Source organism: Natrix helvetica (assembly GCF_964273705.1).
Source record: "Natrix helvetica genome assembly, chromosome: 4".
Taxonomy (NCBI): domain Eukaryota; kingdom Metazoa; phylum Chordata; class Lepidosauria; order Squamata; family Natricidae; genus Natrix; species Natrix helvetica.
This window is the reverse complement of record NC_138550.1, coordinates 156612220-156633663: the sequence shown is the minus strand read 5'-3', so window position 1 is coordinate 156633663 and position 21444 is coordinate 156612220. Positions and strand designations below refer to the sequence as shown.

General features: G+C 41.2%; 1 protein-coding gene across 1 annotated transcript in view; it reads right to left on the bottom strand.

Annotated features, from left to right (window-relative positions):
- The window catches only part of FER1L6 (fer-1 like family member 6), a 134571-nt gene extending 117694 nt beyond the window's left edge, over nt 1–16877 (bottom strand). Inside the window, exon 1 of the mRNA XM_081950571.1 lies at nt 16724–16877. Coding sequence (XP_081806697.1) covers nt 16724–16740 — 17 coding nt within the window. The 5' untranslated portion in view covers nt 16741–16877. The remainder of the gene's footprint in view (nt 1–16723) is intronic.
- Between the last annotated feature and the right edge of the window lie 4567 nt (nt 16878–21444).

Genomic DNA, 21444 nt, shown 5'->3' with positions numbered 1-21444 from the left:
TCATTCTATTCTTTTATATTCTCCCCCTCTGTTTTTGCAGAGCGAGAGAGGTGTATACAAAAGTTGAACAGAAATTTCTTTGTTGACAATGGAGGCGTTTCATTAGGCACTATGATAAATTTAAGTGAGGGGTTCCACCTAGCCACAAGTCATGGGCTGTGAAATTGAAAAACTTTGTCATGAAATAGTGTTCCCACCAAAACCGAAAGACGCATCTCAAATTATGAATGTCTGAGGAGTTCTATATTATAGTTCTGCAACATCTTTTACCAGTCTGCCTAAACTACAGCATTTCTGGAAAAATGGCGCTTACCTTTATTAAAGTAGATATTATTGATTAAGAAATTAATCTAGCTTTATACTACAGGAAAGAAAGAAAAGTCATGGGATCTACTAGATCAGCAGTCACAACCTTTGTGGCTTGGTGGCCGGGGGGGGGGGGAGAGAGAACCAGGCTATGTGACAGACAGACCAGCGCGTACACATGTGTGAAATTCAACTTGTTGCAACAATGGGTCAGCAAGCATGTGCATGCGCAAACAGGTCAACTTGCGTAAGTTGAACTGTGCATGAGTGTGCACACACGCCGGCCCACTGCTCACGCAAATTGAGCTATGCACATGTGCACACCAGCCTGCCAATCTCGGGGCTTGGTTCCAAGTAGGGTCATGGCCTGGGGGTTGGGACCCCTGTACTAGATTACTTAAACCTGACATTGTGTTTATTCCAGTATGCAAAGAGAGAGAAGATATGGCAATAAGAACTGGAAAAGGTGACAACCCTAAAAACAGAAGCATCCAAATATATATATAACATATATATATATATGTTATATTTGTACTGATAAATAAATAAAGGGAGACTAGTATAGATCTATTTCAAGCTAATTAGCTCTCATCAGCTAGCCATACCCTTACTGGGATTTGAACCTATATATATATTTGTTTTGCTTTTAAAATAATAATAATAATAATAATATAAAAATAAAAAGAACAAAGCATTAAATAGTTATTATGCAAAAAAATACATAAGAAGGGCTTTTAAAAAGTTTAAAAATGCAATTACAAAAGAAATCTATATCACTGTAAGTTAGTTACAATTCATATATACTTATCTAATGTAAATATTATTCAGGCACATATTAGAATAGAATAGAATAGAAAGAGAGAAGGGAAGGAGAGAAGAAGGGAAGGGAAGGAAAGGGGAGAAGAGAAGAAAAGAAAAGAAAAGAAAAGAAAAGAAAAGAAAAGAAAAGAAAAGAAAAGAAAAGAAAAGAAAAGAAAAGAAAAGAAAAGAAAAGAAAAGAATTTGTTATTGGCTAAGTGTGATTGAACACACACAAGGAATTTGTCTCCGGTGCATAATCACAATCATAAAATATAATAATCATAAATCATGGATACAACACCCAGTAGTAGTCATAACAATCGGCATACATAATAATGGGATACTAAATAAAAGCAATCAACCTAAATCATGAGATACAACAAGAAGTTATGGTCATAAGAATCTAAGGAAATAGGTAATAGGGCAGATGAGAAGGTTACTAAGTAATACAGCCCTATCGGTGGTTTAACATCCCACGGCATAGACAATGTTGTGGGAATTAGTTATTCAACACAGTGATCATTCTTTTTTAACCTGTTGTATTTTGTATAAATGAGTACCATATTTCATCATACTTGTCCATACAAAGTCTACATATCGATGGTCAATCCATAGAAGCATATCAAGTTAGTTTGTGTTAAATAGCATCAAGAGAAGCAATATGAAGGAATCATAGAGGGTTAGGGAATCTTAATGATCTATAGGAAAGATACAATAAGATAATGCAGAAATGAATCTTCTAATACAGGTAGTCCTCAACTTATAACCATTCATTTAGTGACCATTCAAAGGTACAACAGCCCTGGAAAAAGCAACTTATGATTGATTTTCACGCTTACAACCATTGCAGCATCAAAATCCAGGTGCTTGTCAACTGGCATGTATTTATGACAATTGCAGTGTCCCAGGTTATATAATCACCATTTGTAATCTTCCAACAAGCAAAACCAACGGGGGAAGCCAGATTCACTTAACAACTGCAATGATTCACTTAACAACTGGGGGGGAAGGTCAAAAAATGAGGCACAGCTCATTTAACATCTGCTTCTTTTAGCAATGGAAATTCCGGACACAATTGTGGTCATAAGTTGAGCACTACCTATATATCATCCCTTCCTTCTTTTTGAACTACATTTTTGATGGAATGGACCAAATCCTCCATAGGATGAAGAACCACTGTTAAAAGCCTCTGTCAGCCCTTCAAGGTAGACTAGACGAGGAAACCAGAGTCTTACATGCTAGTGCTACTTTTATGATAAGGTTATAATAACAGAATCTTAAACGTCTGAATGCTTCCAAAAGGTGCTTTTTCAAGAGGCAAATGCAGAGGTGGTATTCTACTGATTTGGACCAGTTCGCTCTATGGCATCCCATTTGGGCCCTTTTTAGCAAAAAGCACATGCACACTCACGTTTGCGGATCGGTAGGGAAGGTATGTAAATACCTCCCCTGGGCAACTGGACTTTCTTTTTTTTTCTTTCTTTTGAAGTTTCACTTCTCATCCAAGAAACTTTTTCGGTTCTTCAGACTCAACTGAAGAAAGAAGGACAAAGCAAGTCCAGTTGCCTCTTGAAAAAGCACCTTTGGGACAACCATGACCTGGATGACTAAGAATCTCCATAGACATTGAGTCTGAATGTGCTTCTACCCTCTCTCCCTTAATCTTTGTGAGAACCAGGAAGTATCTTCTCTGAGACGTTTACTCAGGCTACAATTCTAGCCCAGACTCAGATTTCTTTTATGTGACTGTTGACTGAGTTGTGGCTTTTCCTCCTGTCCCTCAAGGTTATTCCTTCTTCCCATTACAGTACAGTTTCTGCTAAGTATATAGGGATCACTTTATTCCCCATAGACAAACAACCAAAGGTGGGTTGCTCCCGGTTCGGGCCAGATCGGGCGAACCGGTAGTGGCGGTGATGGGAGGCTCCGCCCACCCGCCTGGACGCTTCTGCGCAGAAGCATCGCGTGCACAAGCAAACCAGTATTAAAAAAATAGAAACCCACCACTGCAAAAAACAATAATAAGATGCTGGTGAAATGTCCTAGCTAGTTTGTCTTTTCACCCGCATAAGCTAGCCATGAATTAAAGGTCTTCATTTTGTAAGGTGCATGCATAGAATTCATTTATGTAAAGATAAAGATAAAGACCACATCTAGAATACTGCATCCAGTTTTGGTCATCACATTACAAAAAGATGTTGAGACTTTGGGAAAAGTGCAAAGAAGAGCAACTAAGATGATTAAGGGCCTGGAAAAAAAAAACATATGAAGGACGGTTGTAGGAACGGGGTATGGCTAGTCTAGAGAAAAGAAGAAACAGGTGAAATGATAGCAGTATTCTAGTATTTGAGGAAGGGGTGTCACAAAGAAGAGGGTGTCAATTTGTTTCCCAAAGCACCAGAAGGTAAGGCAAGAAATAATGGATGGAAGCTACTCAAGGAGAAAAACAACCTGGAATTAAAGAGAAACTTCCTAATAGTGAGGATATGTTGTAGATGCTTCATCACTGGAGGTTTTTAAGGAGAGACTGGACAGCCACTTGTCTGAAATGGTATAAGCTTCTCCTGTTTGAGCAGGGGGGTTGGACTTGAGAACCTCCAAGGTTCCTTCCAGATCTATTCTGATTAATTGATGTGCTCTTTGGTATAAAATGGCTCTTCATGCATGGGAGGTAATCCTGCAGGAGCAATCTCCTACTTACTCTACAACAAGAGATTGCTCCTGCAGGATTTTGAAAAAAACATTCACATAATCTAATATTCTCTAACTGTGGACACTTCATATGTGAATATTTCAACTCCTAGAATTCCCCAGTCAGCAAATGATCTATTTTCCTAAAATGTATGGGAAAACTGCAATAGAATATCATCCTATCAGAGCGGGGGGAGGGGGAGCCAACGTCGCGACAATACAGATGTGCGGTCTCGATGTTCCAAGACCGCAGCCGATACTTTTGCCGCTGGGTGGTCCAATCGGACCTAAACCGTCCCACAGAGACGGTGAACAGGAAGAATATGTCTTGCTGATCTCAGGGACATCGCAAAATCCTGATTGATCCAAGAGAAGTTCTTCAAGATGGCGACAAAAAGTCCAGCCACCAGGCTGATGAAATTGGGGCAGCTCCAAAACCAAAGGATACGGAAAGAGAAAGTGTTTCCAGCTGGTGAGGAATTTTTACCGTTTTAAAAGAGACTGCCTATAAAAAATTTAAAGTCAATTTAAATTTGAGAAGAGAAGAAATAAGCGGTGGAATTAAGCTTTGAATGGTTTTGGACAGTGGGTTATCTTACTTTTTTTTTTTTTCAAAAATTTTATTGGTTTTTTAAAACATTTATAAGGAAAAGGGTAGGTGGAATGGTTACAAATTTTGGCAGTTGCAAGTATGGCAGACGCCCCCTCCCTCCAAACTCATAAGATACATCTAAGTATAAAACATTAATACATGATCATAAAAAATCAGCATATTAATTCTAAAAAAAAGTTTTCAATCCATTTATATAGTTATGATATATAGTCTAGATATAATTTCATTATTACTTTCGGTCTGTTTATAATATTGTGGTTTTCTTATTCATTTTTGTGATCTGAGCTTTCTTGGTGTTGCCCCTTCACCCCCCGCTGGCAGAGCTCCGGCCCCTCCCGTGTCCTGTGTGACCATTGTGGTGTCTTCTGTTTTTTCTAGGTTCGCTTTATTTTTTTCCATAAAGGCCTGTGCCTCTATGGGTGTATTGATTCTGATTCTTGTCTCCTCCCAGAATATCAGCACACCTTCAGGCATCAACCATCTAAACCACACCCCCTTCTGGTATAGTTTATTCGCCAATTGCGAATAGTTTTTCCTTTTCTCCCTAATTTTTTTGGGGATCTGCTTCAGGATGGTTATCTCCCTGTCATGATATGTCAATGCTTGCCCCCTTTGTACACCCAGAATTTCATCTCTTGTGCTTTTCCTAAGGAATTTAATATGAACCTCCCTGGGTACATTGTGTGTTCTGGCATATGCTGAATTCACTCTATAGACCAGATCTATCTCCCATTCCATCTGCTGTTTATCTTTGTGTATGTATTCAGCTAGAATATTAGTCATAATGTCCCTTATATTTTCCCCATCTGCTTCTATAACATTTTGAAATCTAAGATAAAAGGACATTCTCTCAAACTCTGTTTTCATTTGTTGGATATCAAGTTCTTTGTTTCCCTTCTGTAGAGCCTCTACCCCCCCCCCCTCGCCTCTGCCACCCCACCCTCCACAAGGTCCAGTCTCTGTGAGTTCTTATAAATTTGGACTTGATTCTCTTTAATTTCTTCCTTCATTTCTTTTAATTGTTTCTTAATTTCTTCCTGGCCCTGTATGAGTTGCTGGAGCATTTGTTGCAAATCCATCTCTGTACTCTTAGGTTGCATCAGTTCTGTAATCTTTGACTGTGTGGCAGGACTGGATGTTGCAGATGTCGGTGCAGAAGTAGCAAAGCCAGGTTTTCCAGGAGGTGGTCTTTTTGGAGACATGGTTTATAAAACAAAGAGATCAGTCAGTGTAGAGACTGGACAGCTGGAGAAGTAGAGCAGACAGATGAGTCCAGGAGGCAGAAGATCCAAACAGATGGGAGTTTCTTTAGTCAGTCTAGCAATAGAGAAGGGTTTTCTCTCCAAAGAGTTCAGGAAATAACAATCCACAAGAGATTCCTCTGGGTGACACGGAGACAAAGACCGGAAGCCTGAATTTTAAAGGTGGAGTCAGGTTTCACAGTTCATGAAGACAATGGAAGTGTGCCATCTTGCCCTGCCAGCTTTGGGCTCAGAGGCATAGGAAAATTTTAAAAGTTCACAAAGTTCTCAGGTCATCAATAAGTTCTGGAACTAAGTCCAATGAAAAACACTTTTACAGGGGTGAGGCATCATTAGTCGGCTCTCCCCCCTCCTCCTTCCCCTGGGGGCGAGAGCAAAAATTTTTCAAGCCGCTTGTCCAAGGGGGGGGGAATCCCCCTCCCTCCAGCCGCTCCTCCAAGAAAAATCCGAAAGTTTAACTTTTAAAGTTACTGAAAAGTCCATCAACTCAAAAGTAAGGGAATGAAGAGAGGAAGCACCTCACCATACCGCCGCTGCTTCCTTCAGTTTTGCGTTGTCCGATCGGCATGGAGCGAGACGCAGGCGCGCCCTCCGAAATTGCTCCCCGGTGCCTGGAGCAAAGCGGAGAAGCCCCCACCAGCCGCCACCGGTGCCAGGGCCTTCCGCAAGCCACTCCCTCGGCAGGACGCCTCTCCGGGGCGTCCTGTGCCCCCCCGGGTTATCTTACTTTTTAAATGTTATTTTCATGGATGGAATTTATGCAAACCTTTTAAACCGAATGGATTAAGTTTTCTTCTTCTTCTTTTATTATTATTATTTGCAGCCTATGGACTAAAATTCTCCTTCTTCATTACTGAGTGTGTTTTTCCCTTTTTCTTCTCTATTTCATTCAAGAATTTGACTTTTTAAAAAACTTGGAATAAAAAAGATACAAAAAGCAACAAAGAACATTGTAACAACAGAGGGGAAGACGACACTGCTACTCAGAGGCTGGAGGTTTGTATATTGGAAACAAAACACTTTTACTCTCCTCACTGATTATTCTGGCTTGGCACTTCAAGGTCTCACTGTTTTGTCTACAGAGAGTGATAAGAAGAAAAGCATACAGATGTTCCTTTGAAGTATATCTTTAACCAGAGAAAAGTGAAAATAAGACCTTATTGTGAATTTTGCTTAATCTTGTAAAAACCTTCCAAACCAGAGCAGCAAAAGTTTGCAAAAGATATTGTTAGAAATTCAGAAATTATCAAACACATTTGAGAGGACGAAGAAGAAGTTGGAAACTCTAGAGCATCTAACAGTAAAATATGATGAAGAAGTTGGAGATGTTTATCAAGTGGGAAAAGTGGAGGTTAGAGTCCTAAAAACCGGAGAAAAATGACTACAAAGAAATTAAATCCGCTGATATCTATGGTGATTGGTTTGTGTCTGGAAATTGAAAGAGTGGAATATGGAAAGAGGAATTAAATGGAGGGGAACTCTACCCCAGATGGCAAGATACAAAAGAAGAAAAAATAAAAGAATTTATGGATTTAAAGAGAGAAATGTTGTTAGCAACATCGTTGAAAACACCACTGACAATTAAATTATTTATTTATTTATTTATTTGTGCTTCTAGACCGCCCCCTCTCCCAGAAGGGACTCGGGGCGGTGTACAGTCCATAGAGAATATCACAGAAATACAATAAAAAATTAAATATTAAATATGTACAGTTTGGAGGAGGTTAAAATGTAATTAAAAGAACTGTACAAAGCTGAATAAATATAATTTTTTAAAATCCCTAAAACGGACACAACAGATTAAAAACCCTAAAATAACCAGATAATAATACATTTGCCAGGAGGGACAGTTGTAATTATGCCAGGCCTGCTAATCGGAACAGGTGAGTCTTCAATTTTTGCCGGAAGGAGCGGAGGTCAGAAGTGGTTCTAATGTCGGGGGGGAGGTCATTCCAGAGGGTTGGGCCCATCACAGAGAAGGCCCTACTCCTTGGTGTCGCCCGTTGGCATTGCCTAGTGGACGGCACCAGGAGAAGTCCCTCCCTGTGTGAGCGAATTGGCCGCAGGGATGTATGTGGGAGGATGCGATCCCGCAAGTAACTAGGTCCCGTGCCATGGAGCGCTTTAAAGATGGTAATCAGCACCTTGAAACGCACCCGAAAAACCACAGGTAGCCAGTGCAGCTCGCGCAGGAGAGGTGTTACGTGGGAGTACCTCGTACTCCCCATCACAGCCCGCGCGGCTGCATTCTGAACCAACTGTAGTCTCCGGGCGCGTCCCAAGGGCAGCCCCATGTAGAGAGCGTTGCAGTAATCCAGGCGGGACGTCACCAGCGCATGAGTGACCGTGCGTAGGGCATCCCGGTCCAGTAGGGGGCGCAATTGGCGCACCAGGCGAACCTGGTGGAACGCCCCCCTCGCCACGGCTGCCACATGGTCATCCATTGACAGCCGGGCATCAAGGAGGACGCCCAAATTGCGCGCCCGTTCCACAGGGGGCAATTGTTCGCCCCCTATGGCCAGCGATGGAATCAGCTGGCTGAACCGAGGTGCCGGTAGCCACAGCCACTCGGTCTTGGAGGGGTTGAGTTTAAGTCTGTTGTCCCCCATCCAGACCCCGACGGCTTCCAAGCACCGGGACATCACTTCAACAGCCTCGTTGGGGTGGTTTGGGGTTGAAATACAGATAAGGGGTTGAAATACAAATAAAGATAAGCTGATTAAGGAAACAGAAGAAGGGCATAGAAATTACATTAGAGACTTAATAAGCAATGAGTTGCAAAGAGGAGTCCATACAAATTTGATTAAAGAGATGATTGGAGGACTCATACCACAAAGGGCAGAAGATATGAGATTGTTTTGCTACTGGAAAGATACAGGTTGATAGATGAAAGGGTATAATTTAAAACTAGTTAAACTTAGTGAAATTTAGTGACAATAGATATAGTTAAATAAATAATTGATAATGATAATAATGAATACATATGTATTGGTATGATAAGTAATAATTGGATATGAATATTGAATGGTACCTATGAAAGGAAGATTAGAAATTTTTTTGGTTATATATAAAGGTTAATAAAAAAGAACTAAGTTAAATTTAGTTAAGTTTTGTTTATTAGGGGGGAAATGTTGTGATAAAGGACACAGTCAAATAAAGGAGGGATAATGATAACAACATATGTATGTATGTATGTATGTATGTATGTATGTATGTATGTATGTATGTATGTATGCATGCATGCATGGGTACAACATAAGGAAAGTGGGTGTAAATTGTAAACAGTGATTTGGAAATGAGGATTAGAAATTTTTGTTACTAAATATTATGGATGTTTAGCCAGAATAGGCTATAAGGATTCTGTGTTATTGGAGGATGTTAGAAATAGCAAATGAAATGCCAGTATGTGGTTATGTTTTAAATCTTGATATATTTTATAATGAAGGATGTTTAAACAATTATAGTCAAATGAAAATAGAGGTATGATGATGGTAATATGTATAAATATATCTGAGTTAAAATACTTGAGTTAATATGAATTATGGTTGATGACTGTAGAAGAGATGCACGAAAGTCTTTTGTAACCAACTAATACATTTTCTACAGTATGTAAAGAAGGAGGATTCTTTGTGTTGTGTCTGTTGTGAAAATTAAAAATAAAAAAAAATATAGATATAAATAAAGAATATCATCTTATCAGTCAATAAATTTGCATGAAGCTCTGCATCAGTGCTCCTGAGAACAGAGGTGAAATTAAATCTACTATTGTCATTTCTTCTTTGTGCATGCCATATATACCATGAAGTATATCTACTGCTCTCTAAGTCTCCCAAAAGAAAATTGACACCTACAAGACGTTTAAGGTCATTATGAGTATAGACTTGTAGATTAAATTATTAACCCATCTCAGTTCATCCCTAAATCAAATAAAGGCTAAACCAAACAAACATTTCTGGTCACTGGCATTGTCATCACTTTTGATTTAAGGGGACATCTGTCATCAGCACTACCGCATTGCTGTGAAAAGACAAGAACTGAAGGCAAAAGGAATTTGTTAACAAATCAGTACTGTATAATGAGCCATCTCTTGACATTGCCATGTTTTTTATCTCATCCAATGGGGGAAATGTCAATATTCTTGATTTTCAAGTGAGCAGACTGATGAGTAAGCCAAGGGGCTAAGATAGAGCTAAAGGTTTATAGATATTTCAAATCACACTGCACAAATATTTTGAAGATGAAAAGAAGGACTAGATAAGAGTGTTCCAATATCTAAGGGGTTGCCATAAAGAAGAGGGAGTCAATTTAATCTCCAAAGCACCTGAAGGCAGGACAAGAAGCAATGGATTGAAACTGATCAAGGAGAAAAGCAACCTACAATTAAGGAGAAATTTCCTGACAGTTAGAATAACTAATCAGTGGAACGACTTGCCTCCAGAAGTTGTGAATGCTCCAACACTGGAAGTTTTTAAGAAGAGATTGGACATTTGTCTGAAATGGTATAGGACCATAATGGCGAACCTATGGCACACAGAGCCCTCTCTGTGGGCACATGCACAATCACCAGCTCCTCTTCCAGGTTTCATCATGCCCATGCGAGCCAGACAGCTGGTCTTTGCGCAAAGACCGGCTGGCCAGTGTGTATGTGCATGCCAGACACTGGAAGAGAGCAGCTGACCGATGCGCATGTGTGACAAACCAGCTGTCCGGCATGCATGTGTGCGACGGAACCCAGAAGAGCAACTGGCCACTGCGTGCATTTGCACCAGCCAGCAGCTCTCTTCCATGTTCCGGTGCTCCGACGCATGTACATGCACACATTTGCTCCAGTTTCGGCATTTGGTGCCAAAAAGGTTAACCATCACAGGATTTCCTGCCTGAGCAGGAGGTTGGACTAGAAGACCTCCAAGGTTCCTTCAATTCTGTTATTCTGTTCTGTTAAATGTCTTTAATTTCATCAACCTCATTTAACAGTAAATCAATCGGGAGATAAAACCTCCTATCAAACAGATGAGAAATACACTCCAGGTCCCTTCCCTTAAATATTATCATCTATAGCATATTTACTCAGGATTATTTTTCTCTGTTTCCTGGACTCTTCAGCAGAATGCAGCAGGTCCCAAACCTCTTTATCTTATGGAAGGCCTTAAAAAGGTGCTTCCTCCCACAGGCTTTGGTGTAGGATGAGGCTGGAGCCCACCAAGATGGTGCGTGGTTGTGTGGGACAGTGCTACCTTGGGATGCCATAAGTTTTTATTGAGTTTTATTTTGATGGTTGGGGTTTTTCTATTATGTTTATTCTTTTGTTCGTCACACAGAGCTGCTGTGTCAATATGGGTGGTTCTACCTTTAAAACAAATAAACAATATTACTGTTAGGTGATAAAAGCAACAGCCACAATTTTTTTCTCAGGGGTGGGTTCCTGCCAGTTCTAATCTCTTCTATAGAAGAGGTTCCACAAATCTACAGTGCTGTTTAGAACCGGTTCCAACTCCCTCCCCACGCCCGTCCGCACATCATCAAGATGAAGAGCGAGAGGAGGAATTCTGGGAGTTGAAGTCCACAAGTCTTAAAGCTGTCACATTTGTACCTCTGGGTTTTTTTTTCCAAAGGGTTAGGGGTGCAAGGGTCTTGTAACTTGACAGCTTTAAGACTTGCGTGCTTCAAATGCCAGAGTTTCGGAGCCAACATTTTGGTTGCTAAGCAAGAGCGTTGTTAAGTGAGTTTCACCACATTTTACAAGTTGGCCACTCCCACCCGGTCACATGGCCAGCAAGCCACTCCCACAAAGCAGCCACACCTATAGAAGAGGTTCTAAAAACTTTTGAAACCCACCACTGATGTATATGTTGTATGTATCAGTGGTGGGTTACGACCGGTATGCCCCAGTACGGGCATATCGGTGCCTGCTGGGAGCACCAGGTACCGTTCTGGTATGGTGCTCCAGAGGGCCCACCTGCCCGCCTGTGCTCCTTACCAGTATTTGAGCTGTTTGGGGCTTCCGCGCACATGCACGGAGCATACGGTACCTTCGTGACACTCCGCCGAGCAGATGGAGCGTCACGGAGGCATTGTGGAGCATCACGGGTGATAAGTATGCATGCGCCTGCTCTGCTCGTGTGCCCGCGTGCTGCTCGTGTTCATGTGGTGGACGCCCAGCCCCATTGCACCGTACTGGTTGCAACGGGATCCAGAATCTACCACTGGTATGTATGTATGTATGTATGTATGTATGTATGTATGTATGTATGCATGTATGTATGTACGTACTGTATAAAGGGGGGGGAGAGGGAGAGTTAGTTTCAGAAGAAAATGAAAAAATAAGAAACAATATTGTCTCTCTAGATTCACTTCATGTTTTAAGATGGCCAAATCTGATTGGTTATTTGCAATTATGAATCATCTTCATGAGGTAATCTCTACATAGATCAGGCACCCCTTGCAGTCTGAAAGAACCCCAAAAATCAGGAAACTAAAGGATCGTGAAAATAAAGGATCATGTAGATCCTCATGATCTACCTAGATCAGTGTTTCTCAATGTTGATAACTTTAAGATGGGCCGACTTCATCTCCCAGAATTCCCCAGCCATTTTCATGTTGTGGATTTCAGCACCCATTATAATGTTCCAATCTAATGCAATACCAAGAGTTTAAAAGCTGCAGCAACACATATATTTTAATATCTAGAAGACTGCAGTGCGTTTGTTAAGCAAGCGAGTACAAAATATTTGCTCTTATTTATTTCCCTCTTGCCTTTTCATTGTCCCATTGCAAAATCACTCTCTTGCACCCCCAAGGGGCCTCAGACAAGCAAAGAAAACCAGCTAACGTTTCATGCGCTTTTGCTGTTGCGCCTTCTCGAGGAAAATGTGTCAATAACTTGCTTAGATGACAAGAGTCTATTTTTTTTGCTATAAATCACGAGTCAGCCAGTCATATCTTTCTTTCATTCGGTCTATCAGTTCAGTTTGTTTGCTATTATCCAAAGGCACTCAGGAAGTATGAGTTGCTGAAAACACTGTCAGCACAATTGGACAAAGAGGAAAACGAGCACATGGGGAACAACCAACGTTTCCCACTAGAAATGTACGTAAGTCCTTTTTCTGTTGAGGCATGACATCTCACATGCCTTTTCTTCAAATCTTGATAGTTCTTGGTAGACCCTAGGACAGCGATGGCGAACCTTTTTTGGCTCGCGTGCCACAAGTGGTGGGAGCGCAGGGGGGGCATGTGCAGGCGTGCCGCACCCATAATACAACGTGCGACACCCCCCCCAGTGCTCATGCGCACACAACGCGTGACCCCCCCATTTTTACATGCTTTTTTCGCCCTCCCCAGGCTCCAGAGGCTTTATAGGAGTTGGCCACTCCCACCCGGTCACATGGCCAGCAAGCCACTCCCACAAAGCAGCCACATCTACAGAAGAGATTCTAAAAATTTTTGAAACCCACCACTGATGTATATGTTGTATGTATCAGTGGTGGGTTACGACCGGTATGCCCCAGTACGGGCATATCGGTGCCTGCTGGGAGCACCAGGTACCGTTCTGGTATGGTGCTCCAGAGGGCCCACCTGCCCGCCTGTGCTCCTTACCAGTATTTGAGCTGTTTGGGGCTTCCGCGCACATGCACGGAGCATACGGTACCTTCGTGACACTCCGCCGAGCAGATGGAGCGTCACGGAGGCATTGCGGAGCATCACGGGCGATAAGTATGCATGCGCCTGCTCCGCTCGTGTGCCCGCGTGCTGCGCGTGTTCATGTGGTGGACGCCCAGCCCCGTTGCACCGTACTGGTTGCAACGGGATCCGGAATCTACCACTGGTATGCATGTATGTATGTATGTATGTACGTACTGTATAAAGGGGGGGGGAGAGGGAGAGTTAGTTTCAGAAGAAAATGAAAAAATAAGAAACAATATTGTCTCTCTAGATTCACTTCATGTTTTAAGATGGCCAAATCTGATTGGTTATTTGCAATTATGAATCATCTTCATGAGGTAATCTCTACATAGATCAGGCACCCCTTGCAGTCTGAAAGAACCCCAAAAATCAGGAAACTAAAGGATCGTGAAAATAAAGGATCATGTAGATCCTCATGATCTACCTAGATCAGTGTTTCTCAATGTTGATAACTTTAAGATGGGCCGACTTCATCTCCCAGAATTCCCCAGCCATTTTCATGTTGTGGATTTCAGCACCCATTATAATGTTCCAATCTAATTCAATACCAAGAGCTTGAAAGCTGCAGCAACACATATATTTTAATATCTAGAAGACTGCAGTGCATTCGTTAAGCGAGCGAGTACAAAATATTCGCTCTTATTTATTTCCCTCTTGCCTTTTCATTGTCCCATTGCAAAATCACTCTCTTGCACCCCCAAGGGGCCTCAGACAAGCAAAGAAAACCAGCTAACTTTTCATGAGCTTTTGCTGTTGCGCCTTCTCGAGGAAAACGTGTTAATAACTTGCCTTAGATGACAAGAGTCTATTTTGTTTGCTATAAATCACGAGTCAGGCAGTCATGTCTTTCCTTCATTCCGTCTATCAGTTCAGTTTGTTTGCTATTATCCAAAGGCACTCAGTAAGTATGAGTTGCTGAAAACACTGTCAGCACAATTAGACAAAGAGGAAAACGAGCACATGGGGAACACCCAACGTTTCCCACTAGAAATGTAAGTCCTTTTTCTGTTGAGACATAACATCTCACATGCCTTTTCTTCAAATCTTGATAATTCTTGGTAGACCCTAGGATGACCCCTATGACATGGCTGTTCCACAAACTACTTTGGTTGCTGGTTTGCTTCAAGATACAATTCAATGTGTTGGTAATTACTTTTAAACCCTTCATGGCATAGATCCAGGCTATCTGAGGAACTGTCCCCCATCGCCACCTGTGCCAGCAAAAAGGGCATGTTGTGGATACCATTATTCAAGAAATTTCAGCTGGCAGAGTCCAAGAGAAGAGACTTTTCTGCTGTGGCTCTTTGAGACATCGTGTTCCCCAAGGTGAGATCTGGTGAGATTCTGACCTCCCATAATGGCCGGAAGAACCTGGCTCTGCGAGTAGGTCTGGGGTCCCAATGAGAGTGCACCATTCTGAAGGTGGCGATCAGATGAAGAGAAAATTCCACCTCTAGATATCTTGACCCTAGTAGATAAGTTGAGAAGGAAAGATCTTTTCCACTCTACAGCTCCCAAAGGTGTTTTTTCAAGAGGCAACTGGTATTTCTGGTTTTTCTTTGGAGATGTTTCGCTGGTCATCCAAGAAGCTTCTTCAACTCTGACTGGATGGTGGGGAATCTCTTCAGTCAGAGCTGAAGAAGCTTCTTGGATGAAAAGCGAAACGTCTACAAAGAAAAAACAGAAAGTCCTGTTGCCTCTTGAAAAAATCACCCTTGGGACAACCATGACCTGGATGACTCAAAATCTCCACAGACACTCTACAGCTCCTTATCCAAAACTCTTGTCGCTGCTACACTAAACTTTGCACATATTACTTACGTCTAAGTATCCTTTTTTTTTCAATGCAAAGTGTCAATTTAGATTGGGACTATAATCCCCACTACAATAACGTAAAGATCAATTAGATGCTTCAGGTATGTCTAATCACTCCCACTCTCCAAAGCCATCAGATTATATTAAATATGAGGAACCTCTAACTCTCTAGGTCAGGAGTCTCCACACTTGGTATTTCACGAGAAGAGTACTCTACTCCTCTGCTCACAATAGAATCCCTTATGTCACCAGGCTCGAAATTTTGGGCTTGGACAATCTGGAACTACTCCACCTACAGTCTGACCTAAGCATAGTACTTCAGCTTCAACCTAAATAATACATGGGCAAACAATAGATACTAACTGAAGGTAAACCGCTCCAAACTTGATTGCAGAAAATACAACTTCAGCAACAGAGCGGTCAATGCCTGGAATGCACTACACGATTCTGGTGTTACATCCTCAAACCCCCACAGGTTCAACCTCAAACTGTCTAGCGTGGACCTCACCTCATTCCTAAGAGGTCCATAAAGGGGGAGTGCATAAGCACACCAGGGTGCCTACTATCCCTGTCCTACTATTCCCATTTATTTGTACTCATTTCCTTGTTCATGTCCATGTTTATACTTAAACCTGCTATCTTGTACACGTTCGACAAACTAAATAAATAAATATAAATAAATAAACTTTAAGACTTCAATTCCAAAATTCCTTAGCCAGTTTAGTGCACGTCTCAAAATTGTCCATTTTGGAAACCCCTGCTCTAGGGGTTGCTGATTGACACATTGCAGCATTCTATGTCAACGTAACCAAGAATAAAGTATGGTGAGAATTTTCGTCTGATAACTCCAGGAACTAACAGGCTTCTTTCCTCTAATGTATGCAAAGAAATCTCCTTAATAAGAAGAAAAGTATTAAGTCACTATTTTTATCACAGCCAGACTGGTTGAACAGGTGCAGCTACTTCAGCAATTCTATTATTCTAGAATCCAGTCTAAAAACCACAGAACTATACAGAATCTCTTAGAGAACATCTATAGTACATTAAATGCTCTCTTTAGTGTTATGCAGGTTATTCAGAAGGCAGTCCCACTTATATTATGCTCGAATAACATGCTTCCTTTCAGTTAATTGAACCCTACTTTATTCAACCTAATTTTTTATCTGTACACAATACATTAAGCCATAAAGAAATCAGGTGGGCTGGCTGTCTATCATAAGATGGGCTAATTTTTTTCTCAATTGTGGTACCAGCAGAACAGAGCCACAGAATGCATTCAAGCTAAGCTGGCCACTCTAAAGCATCTACCTACCCTTGTATTCATTAACTATAGCTGTGTGCGTTTATTTTGCTATGGGTATCTTACAGGAGCCATGTAGACACTGCAATTATTACTAGAGTCTTGCCCACTTAATTCCAAATGTGAGGACTGCAAGTCTCAGTGTTCCCATCCAGGATGTTGTAGTCCCTCCTAACACTTGTAGATGGCTAAATTGGGCTGATTCCTCTTCTGAACCCCCCAAGGCAGATTGCAATCTCTGAGGCATTCACTTACTTTGCTGGCTTCTCCATGGTCCTCCTGAATTCCAGACTTACTTCCCAGTAGCCCACTCCAAACGGAATATCCTGTGACTAATTCAAGGAACAATTCAATTCTTTTTCTGCTCCCGTTCATAGGGTTTCCTTGTAGTTAAGTTCCCAAAGTATCAGCTGCTGCAACAGGGTGGGGCTGTTCAAACATACAGTTATTTTCAAGTCTTTTGACGTTAAGCCCAAGAGCATCCAAGACCATGCAGTTAAATGAGGCAATGCACAACTGTTTGATATTTGCTTTCAGTGAGAAAGCAAAACAGAAACCAGTCACATTTCTCCAAACAGTTGCAACTTTATTTTGAGGGGGATGACACCAGATAAATCTGTCTGTCTGTCTGCCTGTATCTATGTATCTATCTGTCTGCTTGCCTGCCTGCCTGCCTGCCTGCCTGTCTGTCTGTCTATGTATCTATCTCGTATCATATTATTTGTTTGTTTGTTTGTTTGTCTGTCTGTCTATCATCTGTCTATATCTATCTATCTATTTATCATCTCTTTCTATCTATCATATTATCTATCTATCTATCTATCTATCTATCTATCTATCTATCTATCATCATCAGTCTGTCTATATTTATCTATCTATCATCTATCATATTGTCTGTCTGTCTGTCGGTCTGTCTGTCTATCTATCATCTATCTATCTATCTATCTATCTATCTATCTATCTATCTATCTATCTATCATCTATCTAGCTATCTATCAGGGGTGGGTTCTTACCAGTTCTAACCTCTTCTATAGAAGAGGTTCCACAAATCTACAGTGCCATTTAGAACCGGTTCCAACTCCCTCCCCCCCGCCCATCCGCACATCATCAAGATGAAGAGCGAGAGGAGGAATTCTGGGAGTTGAAGTCCACAAGTCTTAAAGCTGTCAAGTATGAACACCCCTGGGGGGTTTTTTTGTAAAGGGTTAGGGGTGCAAGTGTCTTGTAACTTGACAGCTGTAAGACTTGCGTGCTTCAAATGCCAGAGTTTCTGAGCCAACATTTTGGTTGCTAAGCAAGAGCGTTGTAAAATGAGTTTCACCACATTTTACAAGTTAGCCACGCCCACCCAGTCACATGGCTGGCAAGCCACTCCCACCCAGTCACATGGCCGGCAAGCCACTCCCACCCAGTCACATGGCCGGCAAGCCACTCCCACAAAGCAGGCTACACCTACAGAAGAGGTTCTAAAAAAATTTGAAACCCACCACTGCTATCTATCTATCTATCTATCTATCTATCTATCTATCTATCTATCTATCTATCTATCTATCTATCTATCATCTATCTATCTATCATCTATCTATCTATCTATCTATCTATCAATCTATCTATCTATCTATCATCTATCTATCTATCTATCTATCTATCTATCTATCTATCGTCTATCATGGATCAGACACTTAAAAATGGAGGTAGGGATTTTGTGCCTTCTGATTTGCAAGAGTCTATAAATGTAGCCTTACAATTAAGTAGAATTAGTTCATCTACTCATGTTTCCTGTCTGCTTTACCCAGGAGGACTGATAGGGAGCAAAGAATCATGACTTTCACCTTGAGATAGGATGATTATTATTACTTGCATAGGCAATCAATACTTCTAAAGGGTCCAGCTTTTTTTGTACAGCTCAAATGTAGCAGATTTCTTTGGGGGGAAAAAGGAAAGCCATTGACATTTTAAATACTGAAATAAGAAAAGAAAACTAGCAGATTTACAGTTTTTAGCTCTAACTGCAAGCAAGACAGGTTGGTGGAGAAGAAGCAAAGAAAAAGGAAGGGAAATTTGTATCCAGTTTTTTAAACCTTTTTTTAAAAAATTCAAAATACACCACTATTTTAAGAAAAGGGAGTGTGCTATCTTTACTTGCCCTAATCAAACAGGAGAGGGAAGATTAACACAACAGATGTTGAGCGCAACCCACAATCACCATTCCTGACATGAAAACCTGTTCACTTTTTATTGCACCATAAAAGCAATTTAGAAGAAATCCAATCCCCTCCCTGGGAATCCATGGGTGAGTGTCAGCCCTTCTAGGTAAATCAAATTAGGAATCCATTATCACATAATTCAGAAAAGGGGGACTATGGCCCTGTTATGACTTGTGGACTTCAACTCCCAGAGTACAAAGCATGGCTGGCTCAGGAATTCTGGGAGATGAAGTCCACAAGTGATAAAGGGGCCATAATTCCCCACCTCTGAATACACCAATGCTATTTTTAGTGTAAAACTATAATAACAGAATCTTGCAAATCTGAACACACTTTCCTTCTCCTTCCCTTTTTCTTTGTGTGAACCAGGGAGATTCTTGTTTGAGATGTTTTTTTTTTCAGATTACATGTTTATTCCAGATTCAGACCTCTTTTATCTGACCATTGTTTTGGCAGCAGTTCTTCCTTCTGTCCCCCAAAGCTGCCCTCTACGGTGGAAGAAAAGTATAAGAAAAAAATCAGTTTTAGTTGGAACTCTAAACCTTCTTTGGAGACACAACCACAGTGGTGTCCATGACAGTATTGGTGAAGTTTAAAAATTCAAGGTTATGTTTTGGTGGCAAATTCTAGATGGGCTCTGCAGTAACGTTCAAGTGATTTGGAGGCAGCAAATATCTCTTGAGGTTTCTGGTTATGTACCCACAGCACTAAATACGAATTCTGGTTTTGCAGGGAGCTCTGGAGAAAATTAAACAAGCTGTAATGTGGCCAAGAAACAAGTCACGCATTTCATGGAATTTCCCAGAGATTAACAGCTGTCTTTGCCAATCTGGTGCCTTTCAAAAGGTTGTGAGTATAATTTTCAGAATGCTGCATGCTGGGGAATTGAGTGGCTATTAATCCCAGCCTCATATTGGGGAAGACTGCTCTAATAGGCACAACTAATATGCACAAGCATGAATACTAACTCTTATGTTTAGGGCAAGGTGACATTAACAAAATCTTGCAAGCTTAAAAGTATTTCTCACTTCCTCTCCTTTTATTCTGTGGACAACTAGGGAGGGTCCCTTCTGAAATATTTCCCACACCCTCTCTGTTTCTGTGGACTGAGATGTCTTTTGCAAGATGGTTGTCTAGTCCATGATTCTTCCTCCTGTCTCCCAAGGTCATTCCCACACACCATTACATCCACTGGGAAGCCCTGCACTTCCATAATTGCCCACAGAGGCGCACAACTTCCCATATAGTTCCAACAGAGGTGCACAATTCTCAGGGGTAGCTGCTATGTGAATTTCCATGTCATATGGAAATTAAATGGAAATTCACGTAGCAGCTACCCATGAGAATTGAGAATGAGACAATGGACGGATGGATGGATGGATGGATGGATGGATGGATGGATGGATGCTCATTAGCTAGGGTTAAGTTCTGACTGGTACATATTTCCCTTTCTAGAATGACCCTTAATTCAGTGACAGAGAGACCCACATAAAAATGATGATCTGCCTGCTATTTCCAAATGCCTTTCACGTTGTATTACAGCATGCAATAAATAAGAAAGATATTTTGTTTCTTTTAACCCAGCCTTCCCAGACTTTGTGTCCTTACAATACAATACAATGCAATGCAATGCAATACAATACAATACAATACAATACAATACAATACAATACAATACAATACAATACAATACAATACAATAGCAGAGTTGGAAGGGACCTTGGAGGTCTTTTAGTCCAACCCACTGCCTAGGCAGGAAACCCTATATCGTTTCAGACAAATGGCTATCCAACATCTTCTTAAAGACTTCCAGTGTTGGGGCATTCACAACGTCTGGAGGCAAGCTGTTCCACTGATTAATTGTTCTAACTGTCAGGAAGTTTCTCCTCAGTTCTAAGTTGCTTCTCTCCTTGATTAGTTTCCATCCATTGCGTCTTTTTCTACCCTCAGGTGCCTTGGAGAATAGTTTGACTCCCACTTCTTTGTGGCAACCCCTAAGATATTGGAACAATGCTATCATATCTCCCCTAGTCCTTCTTTCTATTAAACTACACATACCCAGTTCCTGTAACCGTTCTTCATATGTTTTAGTCTCCAGTCCCCTAATCATCTTTGTTGCTCTTCTCTGCACTCTTTCTAGAGTCTCCACATCTTTTTTTACACCGTAGTGACCAAAACTGAATGCAGTATTCCAAGTGTAGCCTTACCAAGGCATTATAAAGTGGTATTAACACTTCACGTGATCTTGATTCTATCCCTCTGTTGATGCAGCCTAGAACTGGGTTGGCTTTTTTGGCAGCTGCTGCACCCAGTTGGCTCATATTTAAATGGTTGTCCACTAGGACTCCAAGATACCTTTCACAGTTACTACTGTTGAGCAAGGTGCCACTTATACTGTACCTGTGCATTTCGTTTTTGTTGCCTAAATGTAGAATCTTACTCTTTTCACCATTGAATTTCATTTTATTAGATAGTGCCCAATGTTCTAGTTTGTCAAGATCCTTCTGTATCTTTAGCCTATCTTCCCTTCAAATATGTGAAATCCCTATTATCCTCAGCCACAATGGCCTATTTAGTTGCATTCTGGAAAGTAGTGAGATGAATTCACTAATTAATTGAGCACACACACAACCCACTATCTATGTTGGCTAGAAATGATGGAGATAGTGGTCTGGCGTAAATCAGGGTTGGGAATATTTGTTCTAAAAAAATGTGACTATGTTGCAGGATTGACACATGTCCCAGGGGCAGGGGTGAAATCCAGCAGGT